This window comes from Pipistrellus kuhlii, unplaced genomic scaffold, assembly GCF_014108245.1.
Source record: "Pipistrellus kuhlii isolate mPipKuh1 unplaced genomic scaffold, mPipKuh1.p scaffold_m20_p_22, whole genome shotgun sequence".
NCBI lineage: Eukaryota > Metazoa > Chordata > Mammalia > Chiroptera > Vespertilionidae > Pipistrellus > Pipistrellus kuhlii.
The window spans coordinates 9826364-9844070 of NW_023425521.1; the positions used below are offsets into that span (position 1 = coordinate 9826364).

The window sequence follows — 17707 nt, forward strand, 5'->3', positions numbered from 1 at the left end:
GCCCAGCGCTTGCCATCAGCCTCTGGCTCCCCCACCCGGACTGGCCACCGGCCAGGTAGCAGGCAGGACCGCGGCGGGGGGCCCTGGTAGCGGCATGGCTGCCTCCCCACAGCCTCACCTCCTCGCTGAGGATCTCCTGGCACTCTGAGTAGTTCACGCGGGCGGCCCAGCTGCCGTTGGCCAGGCACTGTCTGTAACCGTTGTCTGGATAAAGGAGAGAGAGAGGGGCAGAGTGACCCACGGTTCCTCTCCCAAATAGCAGCCTAGGCATCTGTCTGCCCATCCGCCTGTCCATCTATCCATCCACCTGGGCCAGCACAGGGCCTGACTGCTGGTGAAGCTGGGGAGAGGGGCTTCCCTACTGCCCCAGCTTCCTGCCTCTTTTTGCCCCCGGGTTCCAAAAGGGGCCCAGCGTGAACTCCAGCACCTGACCTTGGGGTATGGCTCTGCCCGCTTGGGCTGGCATGATCATGCCCAGGAGACTGGTCCTTGGGCAGTCTTGACCAGCTCATTGGGCTCTTTCCTTGCAAGCCCTTATGTCGTGGCAGATTATGTGGTGGGTGCCCTTCTGAGGACTTTCTCATTTTGGAGTCTCACATGACAGTAGACACGAATGGTAAGATCTGATGAGTCAATCTCACTCCCGAGGCTGGGCATGATATGGAGGAAGGGTGTGTGGTGGCAGCTCACGTGGCACAAAGAAGCGACAGGGAGTCCTATGGTGACTATTGTGGTGAGGTTCTTATGTGTGTGTGTGTGGGGGGGGGTCCTCACGTGCTCCATGGGGTGAGGCTCAGGGGGCCAGTGCTGGGGAAGGCCCCCATGGGGCATTTCCCGATGTTGGGAACATCGCTGGTGGAGGTCTCTTGGGACAGAAAATGACAGGTAGCAGGGATGCGCTGGGGACCTCATAGGGTGGGTCTCACGTAACAAGTCTCTCATTATTTGGACGTCTACAGCTGGCTCACAGACTGGCACATGGTAGTGAGGAGAAAAGACAGGAGTGGCCCAACGTGGGGGGGGGGGGGGGCTGTGCAGCCATCAGCTGGACTACAGCCCAGAACCTGTCACCTTCTAGGGATGGGGAGGAGCCCCGTGCTCTGAGGCCTGGATTCAGGCTCTGGGATGACAAGAGCTGCACAAAGGTCCCTCCTGGGCATGTCCCCGGGACTCTGATACCCAGGAAGGAGGGGACAAGAGAGATCCCAACTTCAAGTCTTTCTCCCTTGCTGATAGAGGTAGTCCTGCCTCACTCTGTACCTCATCCAGCATCAGTGGCTCTAAAGGTATTTCCTTGACTTAATTCCTCCAGGCAGAACTGGCTGGAAGGGAATTGAGTCCTGAGCCATTTCCGCTGGAGCCTCCGTCCTGCTGCAGGCCGTACCACGGCTCCCACTGACCCTCGTGTCACAGGGTACAGGAGAACTGCCGAGTCCCAGTCCCTGAGCCCGGGGCCCGGCAGGGGCAGAGCAGTGTGTGGGAGGCAGAGGTGGGGGCCCAGGGCCGGCTCAGTGCTGCTGAGCTGCGTGAGGAACTGGGGCTTCTGGCCTCTCAGCCCCTCCGCTCATGTGCACCAGGGAGGGCTGGACTGGCAGGTCGGCCAGCCTGGGAGCTGCCTCTCCGCTGGCAGCATCAGGACCAGAGGGAGAGGATGGTGTGGGCGGTGGAGGGAGTTGCTACTGTATCACCGAGAGAGGGAGACAGGGTCTGGCCTCCAGGGCTGCAATGCTGTGAGGCCTCCTCGCTAACCCCGCTCCCCAGCCCCTCTGCTGAGAGGCCCTCACGCCTCTGTAGCGTGCCAGTGGGGAAACAGGCTAAATGGATTTTTAAAGCTCTGCTCAGCTTCTCTGCCAGTTGATTGCATCTCAGCAGAGTTGAGCCTTGGGCAGAGGTAGTTAAGATGCTGCTCATTCTCTCCTAATTGCTAAATGAAGGATAAGCTACCAGAGGGCTGAGAGCTTAGTGACTGGGTTTTCAGGGGGGTCTGGGGGGGAGACAAGAAACCAGGGCTGTGGTCGGCAAACTGTGGCTCCCGTGAGCCTCACCACATGCAGCTCTTTGGCCCCTTGAGTGTGGCTCTTCCACAAAATACCACGGCCTGGGCGAGTCTGTTTTGAAGAAGTAGCGTTAAAAGAAGTTTAAGTTTAAAAAATGTGGCTCTCCAAAGAAATTTCAACCGTTGTACTGTTGATGTTTGGCTCTGTTGACTCATGAGTTGGCCGACCACTGAGCCAGGGGACCCGGTGTCTGCTGTGTCTGCAAAGAAAGGGACTTGGGGGACTGGTTCTTGCCTAATCAAGGCAGAGCAAAGCCGTGTTAAGAGCATGGCTCTCCACCCAGAAGAGCCTGGGTTCAAAATCTGGCGCCATGCCTCACTAGTCCTGTGACCTTGGACAACTTCCTTACTTAAAAGGCGGGAATGAACTTAACAACAGCTCCTACCTGTGGGTTGAGTGAGCATTGTAGATGACCCATGCAGAGTGCTGGGAGCTCCACCGGCAGGTGGTGTGAGCTGTGATTGTTGTTGTTATTGCTTTGGCGCTGTATTTACGTAAGACTTAGAACATGTCACCTGCCCCTATCAAAGGGGGTACTGGTGGGGATAACAAGAGCCATGCACTTAGCCTGAGTCCCCCATGCACACCCCACATGTGCGGCCAGGAGCTGGAGTCCCTGCCCGGCCAGGTCATCCAGAGGGAGCAGGCTTTGGTGGGGAGGCAGGAGGCGACCCTGAAAGAAAACAGGCCTGACAGGCAGGGAGTCGTTGCCAGGGAGGATGCGAACTCCTTGTCTTTGATTGCTGAGCTGAGCAGTCTTCCCAGAGAATCATGGGAAAATGGATATTTTTGGAAATTCTCCCCATCTCTTTGAAGATCAGGTGCAGTGGGAAGGAGGGCCTTAAGGAGAAGGCCAGGAAGTCCCAGCAGCACCTCATCAGTAAATGAATTAATTAGTGATTAATGATTAGGTGCAACTCTGGGCTCTCACTCACTGTTGATTGCATGGGCGTGTTCCTCATTGTTCGGCACTAGGCATCTGGAAAGAGGGATCTGCCAGCCCAGCCCCCACAACTAGGGGCTATCGCCCCCAACTCCTCTCCTGGGATCACAGACGGAGGAAAGAGGAAGCCGAAGAGCACCCCCCCAAACCTCCCTCTCACCCTGCAGGTGGAGCAGCTGAGGCCCAGTGCGAATGCCGACGTTCCTTAGCCAGTGACACCCGGAGCTGAGGCTGGAACCCAGGACTCCTGGCTTCCATTTAAGGCAGGGCTGGCAAATTGAATGCCCAGGCACCAAGTTCTGAAAACACTCACTTTGGGGCATGCCAAGTCATCCTTGGGGACAAGAGTGGAGGAAGCGCATAGGGAGTGGCCAGGGCTGGCTATAATTTGGTGGGGCTGTAGCCAGAGAGAGCCTGGCCAGCCCCACTCAAGGGTATGGATTTGACCATGGAGGCCATGGGGAGTCATAGAAAAGATGACTCCGAACAAGGGTGTGATGGGGTCAGATGCAAAACAAGGGTTAGAGATCGGTACCTTGGACAGGGACAGTGGCACTGGGACCCAGGGCATTTAGAACTAGACAGGAGAATCACTTTGGAGGTGAAAGGGCAGGACTGGTACCTGAGAGGGAGAGGGACCTCCCTCCAACCCTCCTCTCCCTCCCAATAATGCACCAGCCCCAATGCTGTCTTCTTCCTGTAGGCACACAGCATTGTGGTGGAGTAGCAGGAGGGCTGTGACTCCCCGTGTGGCCCTGCTTCTAATCTTTGTGACCCTGGGCAGCTAACAGCCTCTGCCTCCATTTTCTAACTGTGAAATGGGCCCTACTAAACTTGAGGCTGGTCGGCTGTGTACCCCAAGCTCTCCTCTGAGGTCCTTCTGCCCTTCCTCTTGCCTGATGTCCTCCCACACCCCTACCAGTCTTTCTTCTCCTTCTGTGGATTCCAGGCACATGAAGCTGCTTTATCTGGCTGTTCCAACCTCCTGTCTGACCCCAATGCCTCCCCAGGGCCCTCTAACCCTTTCTTGGCTGAAGTCCCCAACCCTAACCTTAGTCCAACTGGTAAAGGAGAGAGGTGCATGCCAAAACCGGTTTGGCTCAATGGATAGAGTGTCGGCCTGCGGACTGAAAGATCCCGGGTTCGATTCTGGTCAAGGGCATGTACCTTGGTTGCGGGCACATCCCCAGTAGGGAGTGTGCAAGAGGCAGCTGATCGATCATTCTCTCTCATCGATGTTTCTAACTCTCTATCCCTCTCTCTTCCTCTCTGTAAAAAATCAATAAAATATATAATAAAAAAAAAAAAGGAGAGAGGGGCAGGAGATGGTACTTGGCAGCTTTGAGCTAATGAAGTCTTAGAAGCCGTGTCAGCCAGCCCTCTCCATCCTCAGAAAGGGGGCAGAGGGCCATAGGGGGGAGGGATGTGCTAAAGGTCACACAGCCTATCTCAGAGTGAACCACCTGGTGCTGTGGCCCCCCTTGTATCCTTTTCAGGCTCTGAGCTCAGGCCCACCAGACCCCAAGGGCCCACCCAGGACCCCACCCTCCCCTTGGACAGGTGAGGACTCTGGCCTGCAGGTGTTGCTGTCTTGATAAGCAGGGGCTGTGAGTCATTGACAAGGGAGAGCAAATTAATTCTGAGGGTGACAGGTGACATAGCAAGGAGCTGCAAAGCCTGGAGGTGGAGGCTCAGGGCCTCAGGGGAGCAAGGTGTTTACAAAGGGATCAAATATCTGAAAACGGGGTTACTCCTCCCCTCCCCCTCCTCCCACCTGTGGGCCCGTATGCAAGGCCAACATGGCTGTAGATCATGAACTCAGAGTCCTCCACCTCCAGGCCTCATAACAGCTCTAAGCTCAGGGTCCTCATCCCAAAGTTGGGGCTGTTCTGAGGATTCCCGCCCTGGCTCATGGGGTTATTGGAGGCTCAAGTCGACTTTGTCAACTGCAGAAGGAAGTGTCACACAGACCTGGATGCAAGTCCAGCTTCACCTCTTACCACCTGGTGACCTCAGGCAAGTCCCCTGACCTCTCTGAGCCTCAGAGGCCTGGGCTGCACGATGAACACTATCCAGTTATATGTAGTGTTTCCGGGGGTACTGTGAGAACCCTCAGTGTGAGCACGCCGTGCCCAGCAGAGCAGAGCTGGCCTTTGGTGGCTGCTGTATCCACGAGTTATTGTTTTTATCATTTTTGTTATTATTATTTTCCCCATCTTCTCCAAGTCTGCCCTCCAGAGGCCCCCTTACTTGTGGTGTTGTAGCGGACACCGTAGAAATAGGCAGGGCAGGGCCGAACCACCAGCTGCCCCGCAGGGCTCTGCGGCCAGCAGGTGCCAATGAGGTCCACGGATGCATTGCACTGCAGTCCTGGGGGCAGAGACAGCTGGTGAGGCAGAGCAGGATCCCACTCCAGTGTCCTCCCCACCTCCTAAAAGGCCCACATCCCTCTCCCCCCTCCCACAACGGGGGACAGGACTAGAGTGATGATCGCTCATCCTATGCAGGGGAAGACACCAGGGAAGGAATCTGAATTTGATGCAATGGCACTAGGGAGCCAGAGTGGATTCCAGGGCGGAGGAGGAACAGAGGTGGCTGAGGTCCTGGCTGGCATTTAGCAGAAGGCTGGACATGCTTCAGGTCCCTCTGCTCTGTAACCTGAGGACACTTTTCCCGGCACGTCACTTGGGGCAGACCTGAGCTGTCAGACTTCACAGAGTGGAAAGGAACCAGCCCACCCCTGACCCGGTCCCCCTTACACGTCTTCAGAACCAAACCACGCGTGCTCTGGCCCTGCAGGGAGGAACCAGCTAAATGAAGTTGGCCTGCCTTGCCGCTGGCCTGGTGACCACATTTACCAAACACACACTGCTTGTACTGTCCTCTGTGCTCTGCCCTGAGAGGACCGACAGAGAAGGGACCATGGGGAGCAAAGGCAGGGAGACACCATCCAGGGGAGCAGAAAGGACACCGAACCAGGAGTCTGGAACCCTGACTTCAGACTGGGCTGTGTTACTCATTTGCTGTGTGACCATAGGCAATTCACTTGCCTTCTCTGGACCTGTCTTTACAGTAAAATGAAGTGGTTGGATCTGATCAGAAATTCTTAATCTCAGTTCATGGGAGCTTTCAGGATTCATAGAGAATGAGATTCAATGAACAACGTGGTCTGTATGTGCATTTTGCTTAGGAAAGGGACTTTGGCTTTCAATAGATTCTCAAAGGGGCCTGTGACTTAAAAAAGGATGTAAGCAGATGAATTAGAAAGTGGAAGTCAAATTCCCCTTCCAAATATTTGCCCTTAATTAAAGAGCATTTGGAGTGGAGCGTGTGTGTGTGTGTGTGTGTGTGTGTGTGTGTGTGTGTGTTGGGGTGGAGTTGAAGCCACAGCAATACTTCTGGTCTCCAACTGAGCTTCCCCTACTTTCTCTGCCTTATGATGCCCGCCCCCTGCATAGGGCTGGCACAGTGTGCTCATGGTGCCCAGCATAATAGGAGGGATTAATAACCTAGGATGGCACATGAATGTACAGACAGGCCAGGGAGAGCCATGAACCCTGGCTCTCTAGGGTTCAGCCCTTCCTTCTGCCAAGCCCTGGCTGGGCCCACCTGCCATCTCCTCCCCAGCTTAGCTCGGCCCCAGTCTCTCAGAAAACAGCACTGGATTAGACTGGCGTCCTGTCCCTGCTGGATGCAGAGCAGTGCTGAGCAGCACTTGGACCAAATGCTGGTTTTCCTTTCTAATCAAAGCTATTCATAGGGTGTTCGTGCAAATCAGGGCTCCAGGGGAGAGGCCTCGAGGCCAAGTGGTTTAATTGGAAGAGAAAGAAGTCTGGACTGGGGCGTCATGGCTATGAGGAGACGGTGGGTCAGGTCCTGGTGCCGTGCCAAAGTGCAGCATCCCTGAATTGCTTCAGGGAGTGAGAAAAGCTTGTACAGATTTTAATGCCATGGTCATGTCGATAGTGCTGAGCTCGGAAGAGGGAGTAGCTGGAGGCATGTGGCCATGGGAAAGGAGGGGTAATATTGTGAACCATGCTCTGCTTTTGTAAAACTTTTCTTCATATATTGTGTTGGATCCTCGTCCACCCTGCAAGGTCATTATCCTCTTTTGACAGTTGAGAAAACTGAGGTCCACGGAACCAAGTGACTTGCCTGAGGTCATGAGTCAATGAGTGAAAAGAACCAAGACACATAGACATGTTTTTGACCCTAACTCCAGTGCTCTTTCTATGACACCACATCTTGTGCCAGTAAAGGGAAAGGGAACAGTCAGTGAGGCATTGGGGAATGAGTAACATTTATTGAGGACTGACTGTGTGAAGGGCACTTGTCAGGCACTTTATATATACCATCCGATTTAATGGCGCCTAGTACCTCCCTCAGTAGGTTGTCCATTTACCCATTCATTCACAGTACCTCCTGAGCTAGGTACTGCGGAGATTAAATGGAATGTCATCTGCATGTCATGTGTGGCAGCACCTGGGACTTGCCCTCTCAGTCAGAGTAGCATTGCCCCTCCCTCTTCCTTTCTCCCTCTCTTTCCTGCCTTGGACACTTCCCCAGAGTCCCTTCCACAGAGAACAGAGGGCAGGGCAGGACTGGGCACCAGCCACAGCCAGGACCAAGCCAGAGCCAAGGCGGGGACTGGCCACTGAGCAGATGGCCCTTTTGGCCTTGAGGACCAGGCACCAGCCAATGCCCGAGCCCTGGTACCACACACAGCTGGTCTAGGGTTTGGGGGTGAGAATGGGCAGGACAGTCGCTGTTTGCCCCTGGACTGTGGATTCTGTAGCACCTGCTGTGGGTTTTACACCACCTGCCAGCATGGGTACTAATTCTGTTTTACAGATAAGGAAATGGAGGCCTAAGCAGTCACATAGCCTAGCCAAAGCCACACAGACACTGAGAAGCATAAATGGGTTTTGAATGTTGGTGTTTCATGTCTGTTGAGGCTCTTCCCACTGCATCAAAGCTGGCCCCAGCCTGGGCAGCCAGCCCGCACAGCATTTGGTTGCACCCAAACACACATATCTGTTAAGCAATGAGAAATGCTATGGAGAAAAAATAAGCAGGATGAAGAGATAAAGACAGGAGTTCTATTTTAATTGGTTGTGTCTAAAACACACCTAAGGAGAAACCTAAAGGAAACGAGGGAGGGAGGCATGTGCATACCTGGGGGAACAGTGTTCTAGACAGAGGGAACAGCAAGGTCAAAGGTCCTGAGGCAGGTGTGAGCTTGGTGCGCCTGACGTGTTGACACTGCTGTCACTGGGAGTGGGGGGTGGGGCAGAGTCAATGGGCCAGTGCAGCACTGGTCCTGTATCTTCCTCCTTCCTCACGTGCACACAGAGCAGATGCATGGGGCTCCACGATCTCATTGCTCGTGGGAGCAGTGCGGTCAGATTACCCCCAACACTTGTGAATGGAGGGAAGAGGAGCAGCATGGGTGGCTCCCCGCTGCCTCTGAGAAAACCCTTGCTGAGTCAGGATCGTGGGGGGGGGGGGGCCTGCTTTAATGAACAGATAGGAACCCTTAGAAGGTAGCCTATTCAATGCTTGTGCATGATCGGGCTCTGGTGTCTTCTTCCAAATAGGTAGCACAGTTCCCTTCCCCTCAGGCTCAGGGTGCACATGTGCTCAGCAGGTCTTTCCGAGGGAGCCTGGAGCCTGGCTCCTACCCCAGTTATGTCGGGTCTCATCCGGGGTTTCTGAGTAAACCAGAGTAGGTGGGCCCTGGGCAGCAGCCCTGAGGCTGGGAAGCCCATCCTCCTGTTTGGTGTAAGCCCAGGAGCAGGACTCAGCCAAGGCTGTTCAAAGAGGGAGGCAGCTTCTGAAACACACACACACACACACACACACACACACACACGCCATTCAGAGGAAGGTGCTGCTGGGATGAATGGGCAGGGACTCTGCCTATGTCACCAGCCTGGAGAGGGTGGCAGAGGGCAGGCAGAGAGTCCTCTTTGCTCCACCACCTTGTGGTTGAGCTGCCTCCTCTCTGTCTGGGCAGCGAAGGAAGATACCTTTGCAGAGTGTGTGATTCATCAGGACAATTGAGCTTCCTGTCCTATGTGCCCGTGGGCTCTTCATTTTTGCATTCCCAATACCTAGAACAGTGCCAGGCACATAGTAGGTCTGGAGGACAATTAGGGGCCACGTGCAAACCCAGTGTGAGCATGGGACCTTGCAGGATGACTTTGCATCCAGGATGATGGATCACGCTAGGCCCCGGGCACCACGGCTCCTGGGCAGCCACATAACGTGGTGGTGATGAAGTCTAGAATCGGGCCCACTTGCTTCTAATCTTAGAGTGACTGCTTGGTAACTGTATATGCTTAGGTAAGTGATCAAAGCTCTCTGAGCCTTAGGCTCCTCTTCTGAAAAATGGGGATAAAAATACTTCCTGACTATGCTGTTTGATGACTGAATGAGATTAGAGCACGTAGAATGGTGTCTATACTTAATGGGCACAAAATAAATAGAAGCTATCATTAATTATTGTTATTATTCACGACCTTAAGACGGGTTGGGACTGATGACCATGGGTTCTTGTCAACAACATGATTGCATTTGTCATTAGTTAATGATTCTATTACTTTCTGGCATTGTCATATTCATGACATGATTTTATGAGTTGCCAAGTCTATGATCTGTCACATGATGGCTCCGAGGACCCACCCTCTCCCTATTCCTGGCATGTGAGAAGACCCCCAAAGGCCCCGGTTCAGTGCTAGGTGCCCCAGCCAGATGCCCACCCATCTGTCCCAGTCCCTCCACCCACCCTCACCATCTGTCTGCCAGTACCCATTGGTCTGGGTAGGTCTTGGTTCCGAAGACAAATAGCGCCTTATCAGAGGCCACTGCAGAGGGTGATGGATTGTGTGCGGGAAGCCCCGCAGGCTGAGCCACGCTGGAGGTGATGGCACAGAGTGCAAACCATCGGGGCATGAGTGGTATTCATCAGAGCCTGTTGCCTCCAAGGACAGGTGATACTGGCAAGTGGCTCAGGGATGTCACTTCTCCTGAACACAACAAGCAAATGAATGGAGCCTGACCTGGCCCCCATGCATGTGGGGCTATGGGCAGGGCCTTGCATCTCAAGCCCAGCCTCTGAGCAGGTGTCCTCCCTCCCAGTCCCTGTCTGCTAGCACTCCAGACTCTTGCTCAAGAACTTTCCCATTCTCCATGACCCAGTCTAGCCAACTTTGCAGCCAGATGGAAAACTCACCAAACTCAGCTGCTGGTCTTCAGTCAACTCTAGCTTTGGCTCAGAGCATTGGGTCTTCTCTGCCAGTCCACACTCAGAGTTTCTCAGGGACTCACCTTGAACCTCCTCCTCCGGGAAGCCTTCCTGGATTCATACCATGCCTGATCTAATTTCACTGCCACCTGCATTGTAGTGAGCAATTCATGGCAAGTGCCTTCCCCTCAATCCAGCTATATAGTAGGCACTTTGGATTGAATGGAGGAGAGACCTAATGAGGAAAATAAATCACCAAGACCCTCAGGTGCAGGGAGACCTCCCACCTGGCCAGCAGCAGCATTATTCAAGGGGCCAGGGTGAGGGCTCAGGGGTCTCACCCAAGGTTAGAAAAGGCATGGTCTCCACAAGGCAAAGCCACAGACCTAAATTTCCCGTGTAACTCTCCTGTGCCTAAGTTCCCTCAGCTGAAAAAAATGGGTCTTAAACTCTTGTGAACATGAAATAGGACCATTATTCAAAAGCCCTTTCTAGAAAACAACAAGAAGTTATATCAATACAAATATTCGTCACATTTTCAGTTATGCAGTGTTTTCACTGAGGCAGTGTCGAGCTTGGAGTTGAAGACGTAAATGGAGGCCAGTCTGCCTGGTCTTAAATCTTGGCTCTGGCACACGCTAGTTTTTCTCTGCGCTCTGTTTCCCTATGTGTAAGGTGAGGGTTACAGCACCTACCCGGGTTAATACAGCGCAGAATCCTCTGGCAGCGTCTGGCAGAGTCAGCCCCCTACACTGCCATGCTCACTGCCATGCTCAGCACAGAACACAGCTTTCTCCTCCCCGATGCCTGCCTGAGCCACAGCTCAGCCCCGCGCTGTCCATCTTCACAGCAGCAAGGGCTGGGGCAACCGCCCCTCCTGCCTCCCACCCAGCTCCCTTGCCACAAGCCCCTCCTGTGTGTGTGGCAGACACCATGATCTATTCACAGTTCTCTTTGCCACCACAGTTTCAGGATCCGCCTTCACACAGCACTCCCTCTCTGGAGAGAGGAACTGCTTGGCCCTAGAGAGGAAATCTCTGCTGCCCCTGCCTTAGGGCACGGCTGTGTGTGAGAATCCTGCTGGGGGCAGGTGACGGGCTGTGGCAGGTGGCGGGCCGGACTCTTGCAGGAGCACAGTGGGGGTACTCACCAGAGACGTTGCTGGCCGGGGACAGGCTCTCGCAGTGCTGGTCCTGGAGGAAGGCAGAGACGGGGTTCAGCCCCAGGAGGAGAAGGGCCTGTGGGCACAGAGGGAAGAGGTTCATGGTTAGACTGAGCAGACCAGCCTGCAGCTTCTTGCCTACCCTCTTCTCACCCATGTCTCTTCCCAGACCACCCCCCCCCACACACACACATGTACAACCTCCCCCACCCCCATCCTCCCTGCCTGGTCTAGAGCTGCCCTACTCATGGAGGGCGCTGGGAAGGAGGCTGGTAAGAGCAGGAACCCAGATCCCAGGGCAGGTAAATTTTCTCCGAGGGCTAGAGGACCCCAGTGAGAAGGAAGGCCCCCAACTAAACAACCTGCTGTGTCCATCCACATGGGACCCCAAGCATGACCCAACTGTGCCCCAACACCCTGAGCCCCGGGCTCATAGATCCTCATTAGTGCACCTCCCCCACCTCCTTTCAGAGCTGCAAGCTCTCCTGGCCTCTTGTTCAAGAGAACTGCTCCCCAGCCTCACCCCTACCCAGCTAATGACCAGTCCCTACAACTTGTGCCTCACCGTTTACCCAGCCTCTTTACATCCGCGATGGCACGTAACTCTCCCCGGGGCAGGTGTGGGTGTCCCTTTCACAGTTGGGCAAATTAAGAACAAAACGCGCCTGCCCAGTCCTAGGGAGAACCTGCACCCCTCACAATCCCCAGGGACTCGGCGGCACTCTGATTCCGGGATTCCAGCCCACGGGGAGGAGAGTGGTGTGGACCCCACAGCTGGAGGGCTGCCCCTTCTTCAGTAACACCTCACACAACCATGGTGTCCCCTCCCCTGAGGTCACCACCCTTCCTGTGGATTTAAAGTCAAAGGAGAGCCGAAGCCGGTTTGGCTCAGTGATAGAGCGTCGTCGGTCTGCGGACTGAAAGGTCCCAGGTTCGATTCCGGTCAAGGGCATGAACATTGGTTGCGGGCACATCCCCGGTAGGGGGTGTGCAAGAGGCAGCTGGTCGATGTTTCTCTCTCATCGACATTTCTAGCTCTCTATCTCTCTCCCTTCCTCCTCTCTGTAAAATATCAATAAAATGTATTTTTAAAAAATTAAGTCAAAGGAGACTGGCGTCCAGTCTGTTTCACTGTGTTGCCATGGACAGGTTACTTGACCTCTCTGAGCCTCAGTTTCCTCTCCAGCTTTTATTGAAGACTTGCACAGTGCAGACACCGTGATCTTCACAGCGGGGAAATGAGATGGGGAGAAGGAAGGGTTCGTCTGAGTCCCACGGAGCAAATGGCTAGTTTGGAGGAGGGGCAGGGTGATGGGTGCACAGCCCTCACTCACAGGGCCGGGAACAGGGTGAGGAAAGCAAAGCATCGCCTCGGTACAAACTCTAAGGCGGCACCAAAAACACTTAGTACTCAAGATAAATAATATTTTAATGCAATATTAAAAAATGATAAATTAATGCAAAAAAATCCACAATGAACAAAATATTTAAAACCTTTTTTTTTTTTTTTTTTTTTTAAAACAAGATCAGTAACAGTACTGGGCTATATTGGCGCTTGAGGTAAAAGGAAAGATCAGTAAGAACATTAGAATAGTGTTTATCTTGGTTACTGAGATTTGGGGCACCTGACATTTTGCCCTTGAGGAGAATGCCTTATTGGCCTCACCCTAATCCTGGTCCTGCCCTGCTCACGTGCCTTCTGCCCAAGCTGGGCTCTACCATCCCTGACTCCACCCTCCCCATGGCGGTACCGCCTCCCTTCCCCTGGACTTTTCCCCACTCGCATCTTTTGCGCCTCAGGACCTCCCCCCAGTCCAGAGGCGAAGTTTTCATGCTCACCTGTCTCAAATGTCCCCTCCTACCCTGTCCCCCTCTGCCCCTCCCAGTGCCACCCCCTTTTCTGGGTAGCTGCTCCTTCCCGCACCTGCTCAACGACAAAGGCAGGCTGCCCTCTCTTCTCTCGTACCCTACATTCCAAGGTGGAATCGAGGGCTCCCCACTCCCCATCAGTCTGTCCTGCCACCACCTCCGTCAGGAAGTCCCCTGATAATTCACAATCATCCCCTCAGTGCTCTGCCTGGGTCCTTAGTGGGCCTGTTGACTCTCTTCCCTCACGGGCACCCTCCTTCTGTCACGTGATAGGGCCTCTGTGCTCTTCCTGCGCCAAGCTCCCAAGCACACCCCCAGCCCGCACCCCCATCTGGGGCCCAGACCCCGGCTGCTCACAAACAGCGCTGGCTTAGCTAACTCCCTCCTGGGACTCGGGAGATATTAGAATGAACCCATTCAACCCTCTGGCCCCAAGGAACTTCCAACACTTGATTAATCAGTAATTAAACTTCGCAGCCACCCGAGAGAGCTGGCGGAATGTCTTTACTCTCATTTTCCAAGTGAAAACGCAGAATTGGAGAGAAGAGGAAGCCATCAGGCCAGCCAGTGGCTTTTTGCTGGCAGAGCAGAGAGCAGAGTCCTCGGGGACAAACCGGCACTGCTCAGCTCAGCACAGTCAGCAGGACCCAGCTCTGCTCTGTCCCCGGAGAGGAGCTGCTCTGCTCAGAGGGCCAGAGGCTCCTTCCGGAAGGAGACGATAGGACTCCCTGCCCCCAGCTTGCCGCGCCCTCCCCCTCCCCCCATCTCTGCCACCTCCCTCCCAGCATGCACACATGCGCGCACACACAGAGAGAATGGAAGTGGGGCTCCGAGAGCCAGCTCAGCCACAGGCAAATTAAAGAAACGGAAACACCCTATTCCAGAATATCAGTCATGCTGCTCGACATTCCACCATTATCCTTCTGATCCTGAAGTTGCGCTTTGTGCTTCAGTCTTCACATCCCCTTAAAAGGCCGCGTCGTTTTCCCGTGGGATTGCTTATCCATCAGTGCACGGATCCTGCGGGTCTGCATACCTGTGCCCTTGCAGGTCTTCGTCCCTCCTCAGCCTGGCCCACCCTTCCCCGGGCGAGCTCTGCAGTCCTCAAAAGCCAGGCCCGCAGCCCCTCTGCCTGGCAGCGCCTTCCCTGACCCCCCAGAGTGGAGCACCTCAGTCACCCTGTCCCTTCTTACAGGCAGGCGCCAGACCCTGGTGCTCATGGCGCCGGCAGATGGAGACCCTGGACCAGCCCCCGGTGCGTGAAACAGCCTCGATACAATGCACTCACGCCCCAGGGTTCTAAGTGGATGGAAAATACACCGGCCACGCGTCTCAGCTCACTGAGGAGAAGAGCAATCCGGATTCATCATGAAACCGAACCAAATGCCGCGGGACAAAGGGCTTAGCCTCTCCCGGCTACAACCCTGACCCCTCCATCTCCTTCTTGGGTCTGATGGCTCGCAAAGTCATTTTCTACCGTGAGAGGGCTGGCTCTGCATTATGCAAAGAGCAGGGCTTCTTAATATTCCCGAGCCAACCTTTCCGCTCAGGAAAGGTCAGCTGCGCACACAACGTGTGTCTGTGCCACTGCGGAAGGCTTGAAGAGGCTTCTGGCTTATTCCTGAATTACACTTCCATGAAAAATCGGCAGTATTTCCTCCCACCATCCATCGCTCTGCTTTTCAACATTCACTGCAGTTTTCTGTCTCCATCAACAGGCAATTGCCGCATTGTAGGAACAGGCCCCAGAGTTTCAAGGATGCTGTTTATTTCTTCCTGAAGCTGAGAGTTCCTTAATGGAGGGCCCTCAAGCACACAAGGGTCGGGGCACGAAACCCTGTAAGTAAATGCGCAAGTAGAGCGTAATGACAACCATTTTCCAGGGGAGGGTGCACAGCATCCTCCACTTCTCAGGGAGGCCTACCAACCCCCAAACACCGGAGCATATGGCAAATGGGGTCACATCAGAGGCCCGGACCTCACCTAACCCGACCTGTCATCCTCTCTGAGGGCCGCCCAAAGGTGGTTTGACCTGGGAATTGCCACTCTCTGGATGCCTCAATCTGCTTCCCTCTCCCGCCCCCAACATCAGCCTTCGCCACTTTTTCTCCCTTCCGAACAATTGTTTAAAATATATTTTTATTGACTTCAGAGAGGAAGGGAGAGGGAGAGAGAGGCAGAAACATCAGTGATAAGAGAGAATCATCACTGCCTCCTGCATGCTCCCTACTGAGAGTCGAGCTCACAATCCAGGCATATGCCCTAATCAGGTTTTGAATCGTGACCTCCTGGTTCCTAGGTGGATGCTCAACCCCTGAGCCACAGCAGCTGGGCTCAGAACAATTTTTGACAAACCAAGCCTTCAGGGCTTTGCAAGGTTTACAATTTTCCGAAAATGGCTGGTGGAGTGCTGGGCTCGCTCACCTGTCCCAAGGGGTACTGCGCTGCAGAAAGCAGAGGGATAGGTCTATGCTTCCCGTTTCCTACGGGTTTCACAGTTGCGGTGCTCAAGATCACTGAACTGTTTTCAGCTGTTGAGTGAGGCCTAGGATCCCGTAAGCAGGCAATCTGGGTCTGTTTTTTGTGTGGATAAAAGATGGAGGAGGGGATGGCCCAGGTCAGGACAGGGCATGGGAGAAGGGACGGGTAGAGGAGGGTGCAGTCCTGGGCACAGAGGGTGGAGTGGGAGGGGGCACCGTGTGTCAGCTGCCTGCTCCGGGTGCTGCCCTTGCCCCCACGCCCAGGCCAGCGCAGAGCAGGCTGGAATGGAAGCTGCCATCGCAAATTCTAGTGTGACTTTGGCGTAAAGGTTAATCACACCCAGAAAATGCTTATTAGAGACCATAAATAACTACATTGTTGAAGCTCAGTTTGGTCTTTAAAGGCACAAAATGTAATTTCCCTCAATGAGATGATTTGGTAATTAACCTTTCAGGAAGGACTCTAAAGGAGAAAGAGGGGTGACCTGGAGGCGAGGGGGGGCAGGGGGGGCGGGGGAGCTGCCCCACCTCCTAAAAGTTCACAAGGAGCCAGGAGAAGGGGGCCTGGCTTCCCTCCCCTTCACAACAACGTCTGCTGCTCAGCTTGGGAGAGCCCCTGAGCTCCTGTCCCCCAGGCCTCAGAAAGGCCTGACAGAGCGGCAGCTGCGTGGTTTGAGAGTGACCTCCCAGCAGAATTCCTTCCCCTTCCCTGAGCTCCGAGTCCAGACCTGCTGTGGACTGTGTGACTTCGGGGGAGTTAACTGGCCCCTCTGGGCAAGGAGGTTTTCTTACGCCATCACAGGGACGTGGGCCACCTGGGGGAAAGCAGGCGGAAGATGCTTTCTGAAGCTTAAAGTCCCTGCAAGTGTTCATGTGGTTGTTACCACAACTTGGTGGCGTAGGCCTCAGAGTCTCCCTCAGTTACAGAGGCTGGGGGGGGGGGGGGGCAGGCTTCCCACAGGTAAGGGAGGAGTGCAGGCCGGACCAGCCCTCCCACCCCCATTCAGTCAGGCTGTTCTAAAGGAAAGCAGTTTTTTTTTTATTAAAAAAAACCATTCCATTTAGCTATCTCACTAAGACACTTGCCGGGTTGATTCTACATTCAAGGAGTTGAAATGTTTATTTTCTTAGCAACTTTCAAATATGCAACACAATCGTGTTAACTATGGTCACCGGGGTGCACATTACACCCCCCAAACCATTCAGCTTAAAACTGGGAGATTGCACCTTTTCACCACCTTCACCCGTTCCCGCCTGCCCTCCTCCCCCTAACCCCTCCCCACCCCCAGCAACCAGCGATTTCTCTTTCTTTGAGTTCCATTTTTTACAAATCCCATATATAAGAGGTCATATAAGGTTTGTCTTTTCCTGTCTGACTTATTTCACTTAGCATACTGCCCTCAAGCTCCATCCATATGGTTGCAAGAAGCAAGATTTCATTTTTTTTTTTTTGTGTGTGTGTGTGTGTGTGTATGTGTGTGGCCAAATAATATGCCAGTGTAGATATACCACAGTTTCTTTATCCATCAATGGACACAGGTGGTTTCCAAGTCTTGGCTATTGTGAGTAATGCTGCAAGAAGTATGGGGGTGCAGATACCAGCTGAGATGGTGATTTTGTTTCCTTTGGATACATACCCAGGAGTGGGATTGCTGGATTATATGGTAGTTCTATTTTTGAGTCTTTGAGGAACCTCCGTACTGTTTTTCACTGGCTGCACCCGCTTATGTTCCCACCAACAGTGCATCGGGTTCTCTTTTCTCCTTCTCCTCGCCAGCTTTTGTTATCTCTTGCCTTTTAAGGACAGTAATATCTCATTGCGGTTTTGACCAGCAGTTCCCTGGTGGTCAGTGATGTTGCGTGCCTTTCTATCCACCTGTTGGCCATTTGAAAATCTTCTTTGGAAAAATGTCTATTCAGGTCTTTTATCCATTTATCAATTGGATTATT

The 17707-nt window shown here is 53.8% G+C and overlaps 1 protein-coding gene across 1 annotated transcript in view; it reads right to left on the reverse strand.

Annotated features, from left to right (window-relative positions):
• CRHR1 (corticotropin releasing hormone receptor 1) overlaps nt 1-17707 on the reverse strand; it is a 39962-nt gene that overhangs the window by 10242 nt on the left and 12013 nt on the right. Inside the window, exons 2-4 of the mRNA XM_036451721.2 lie at nt 11397-11484; nt 5251-5370; nt 119-204 (exon numbers count right to left, since the gene is read on the reverse strand). Coding sequence (XP_036307614.1) covers nt 119-204; nt 5251-5370; nt 11397-11484 — 294 coding nt within the window. The remainder of the gene's footprint in view (nt 1-118; nt 205-5250; nt 5371-11396; nt 11485-17707) is intronic.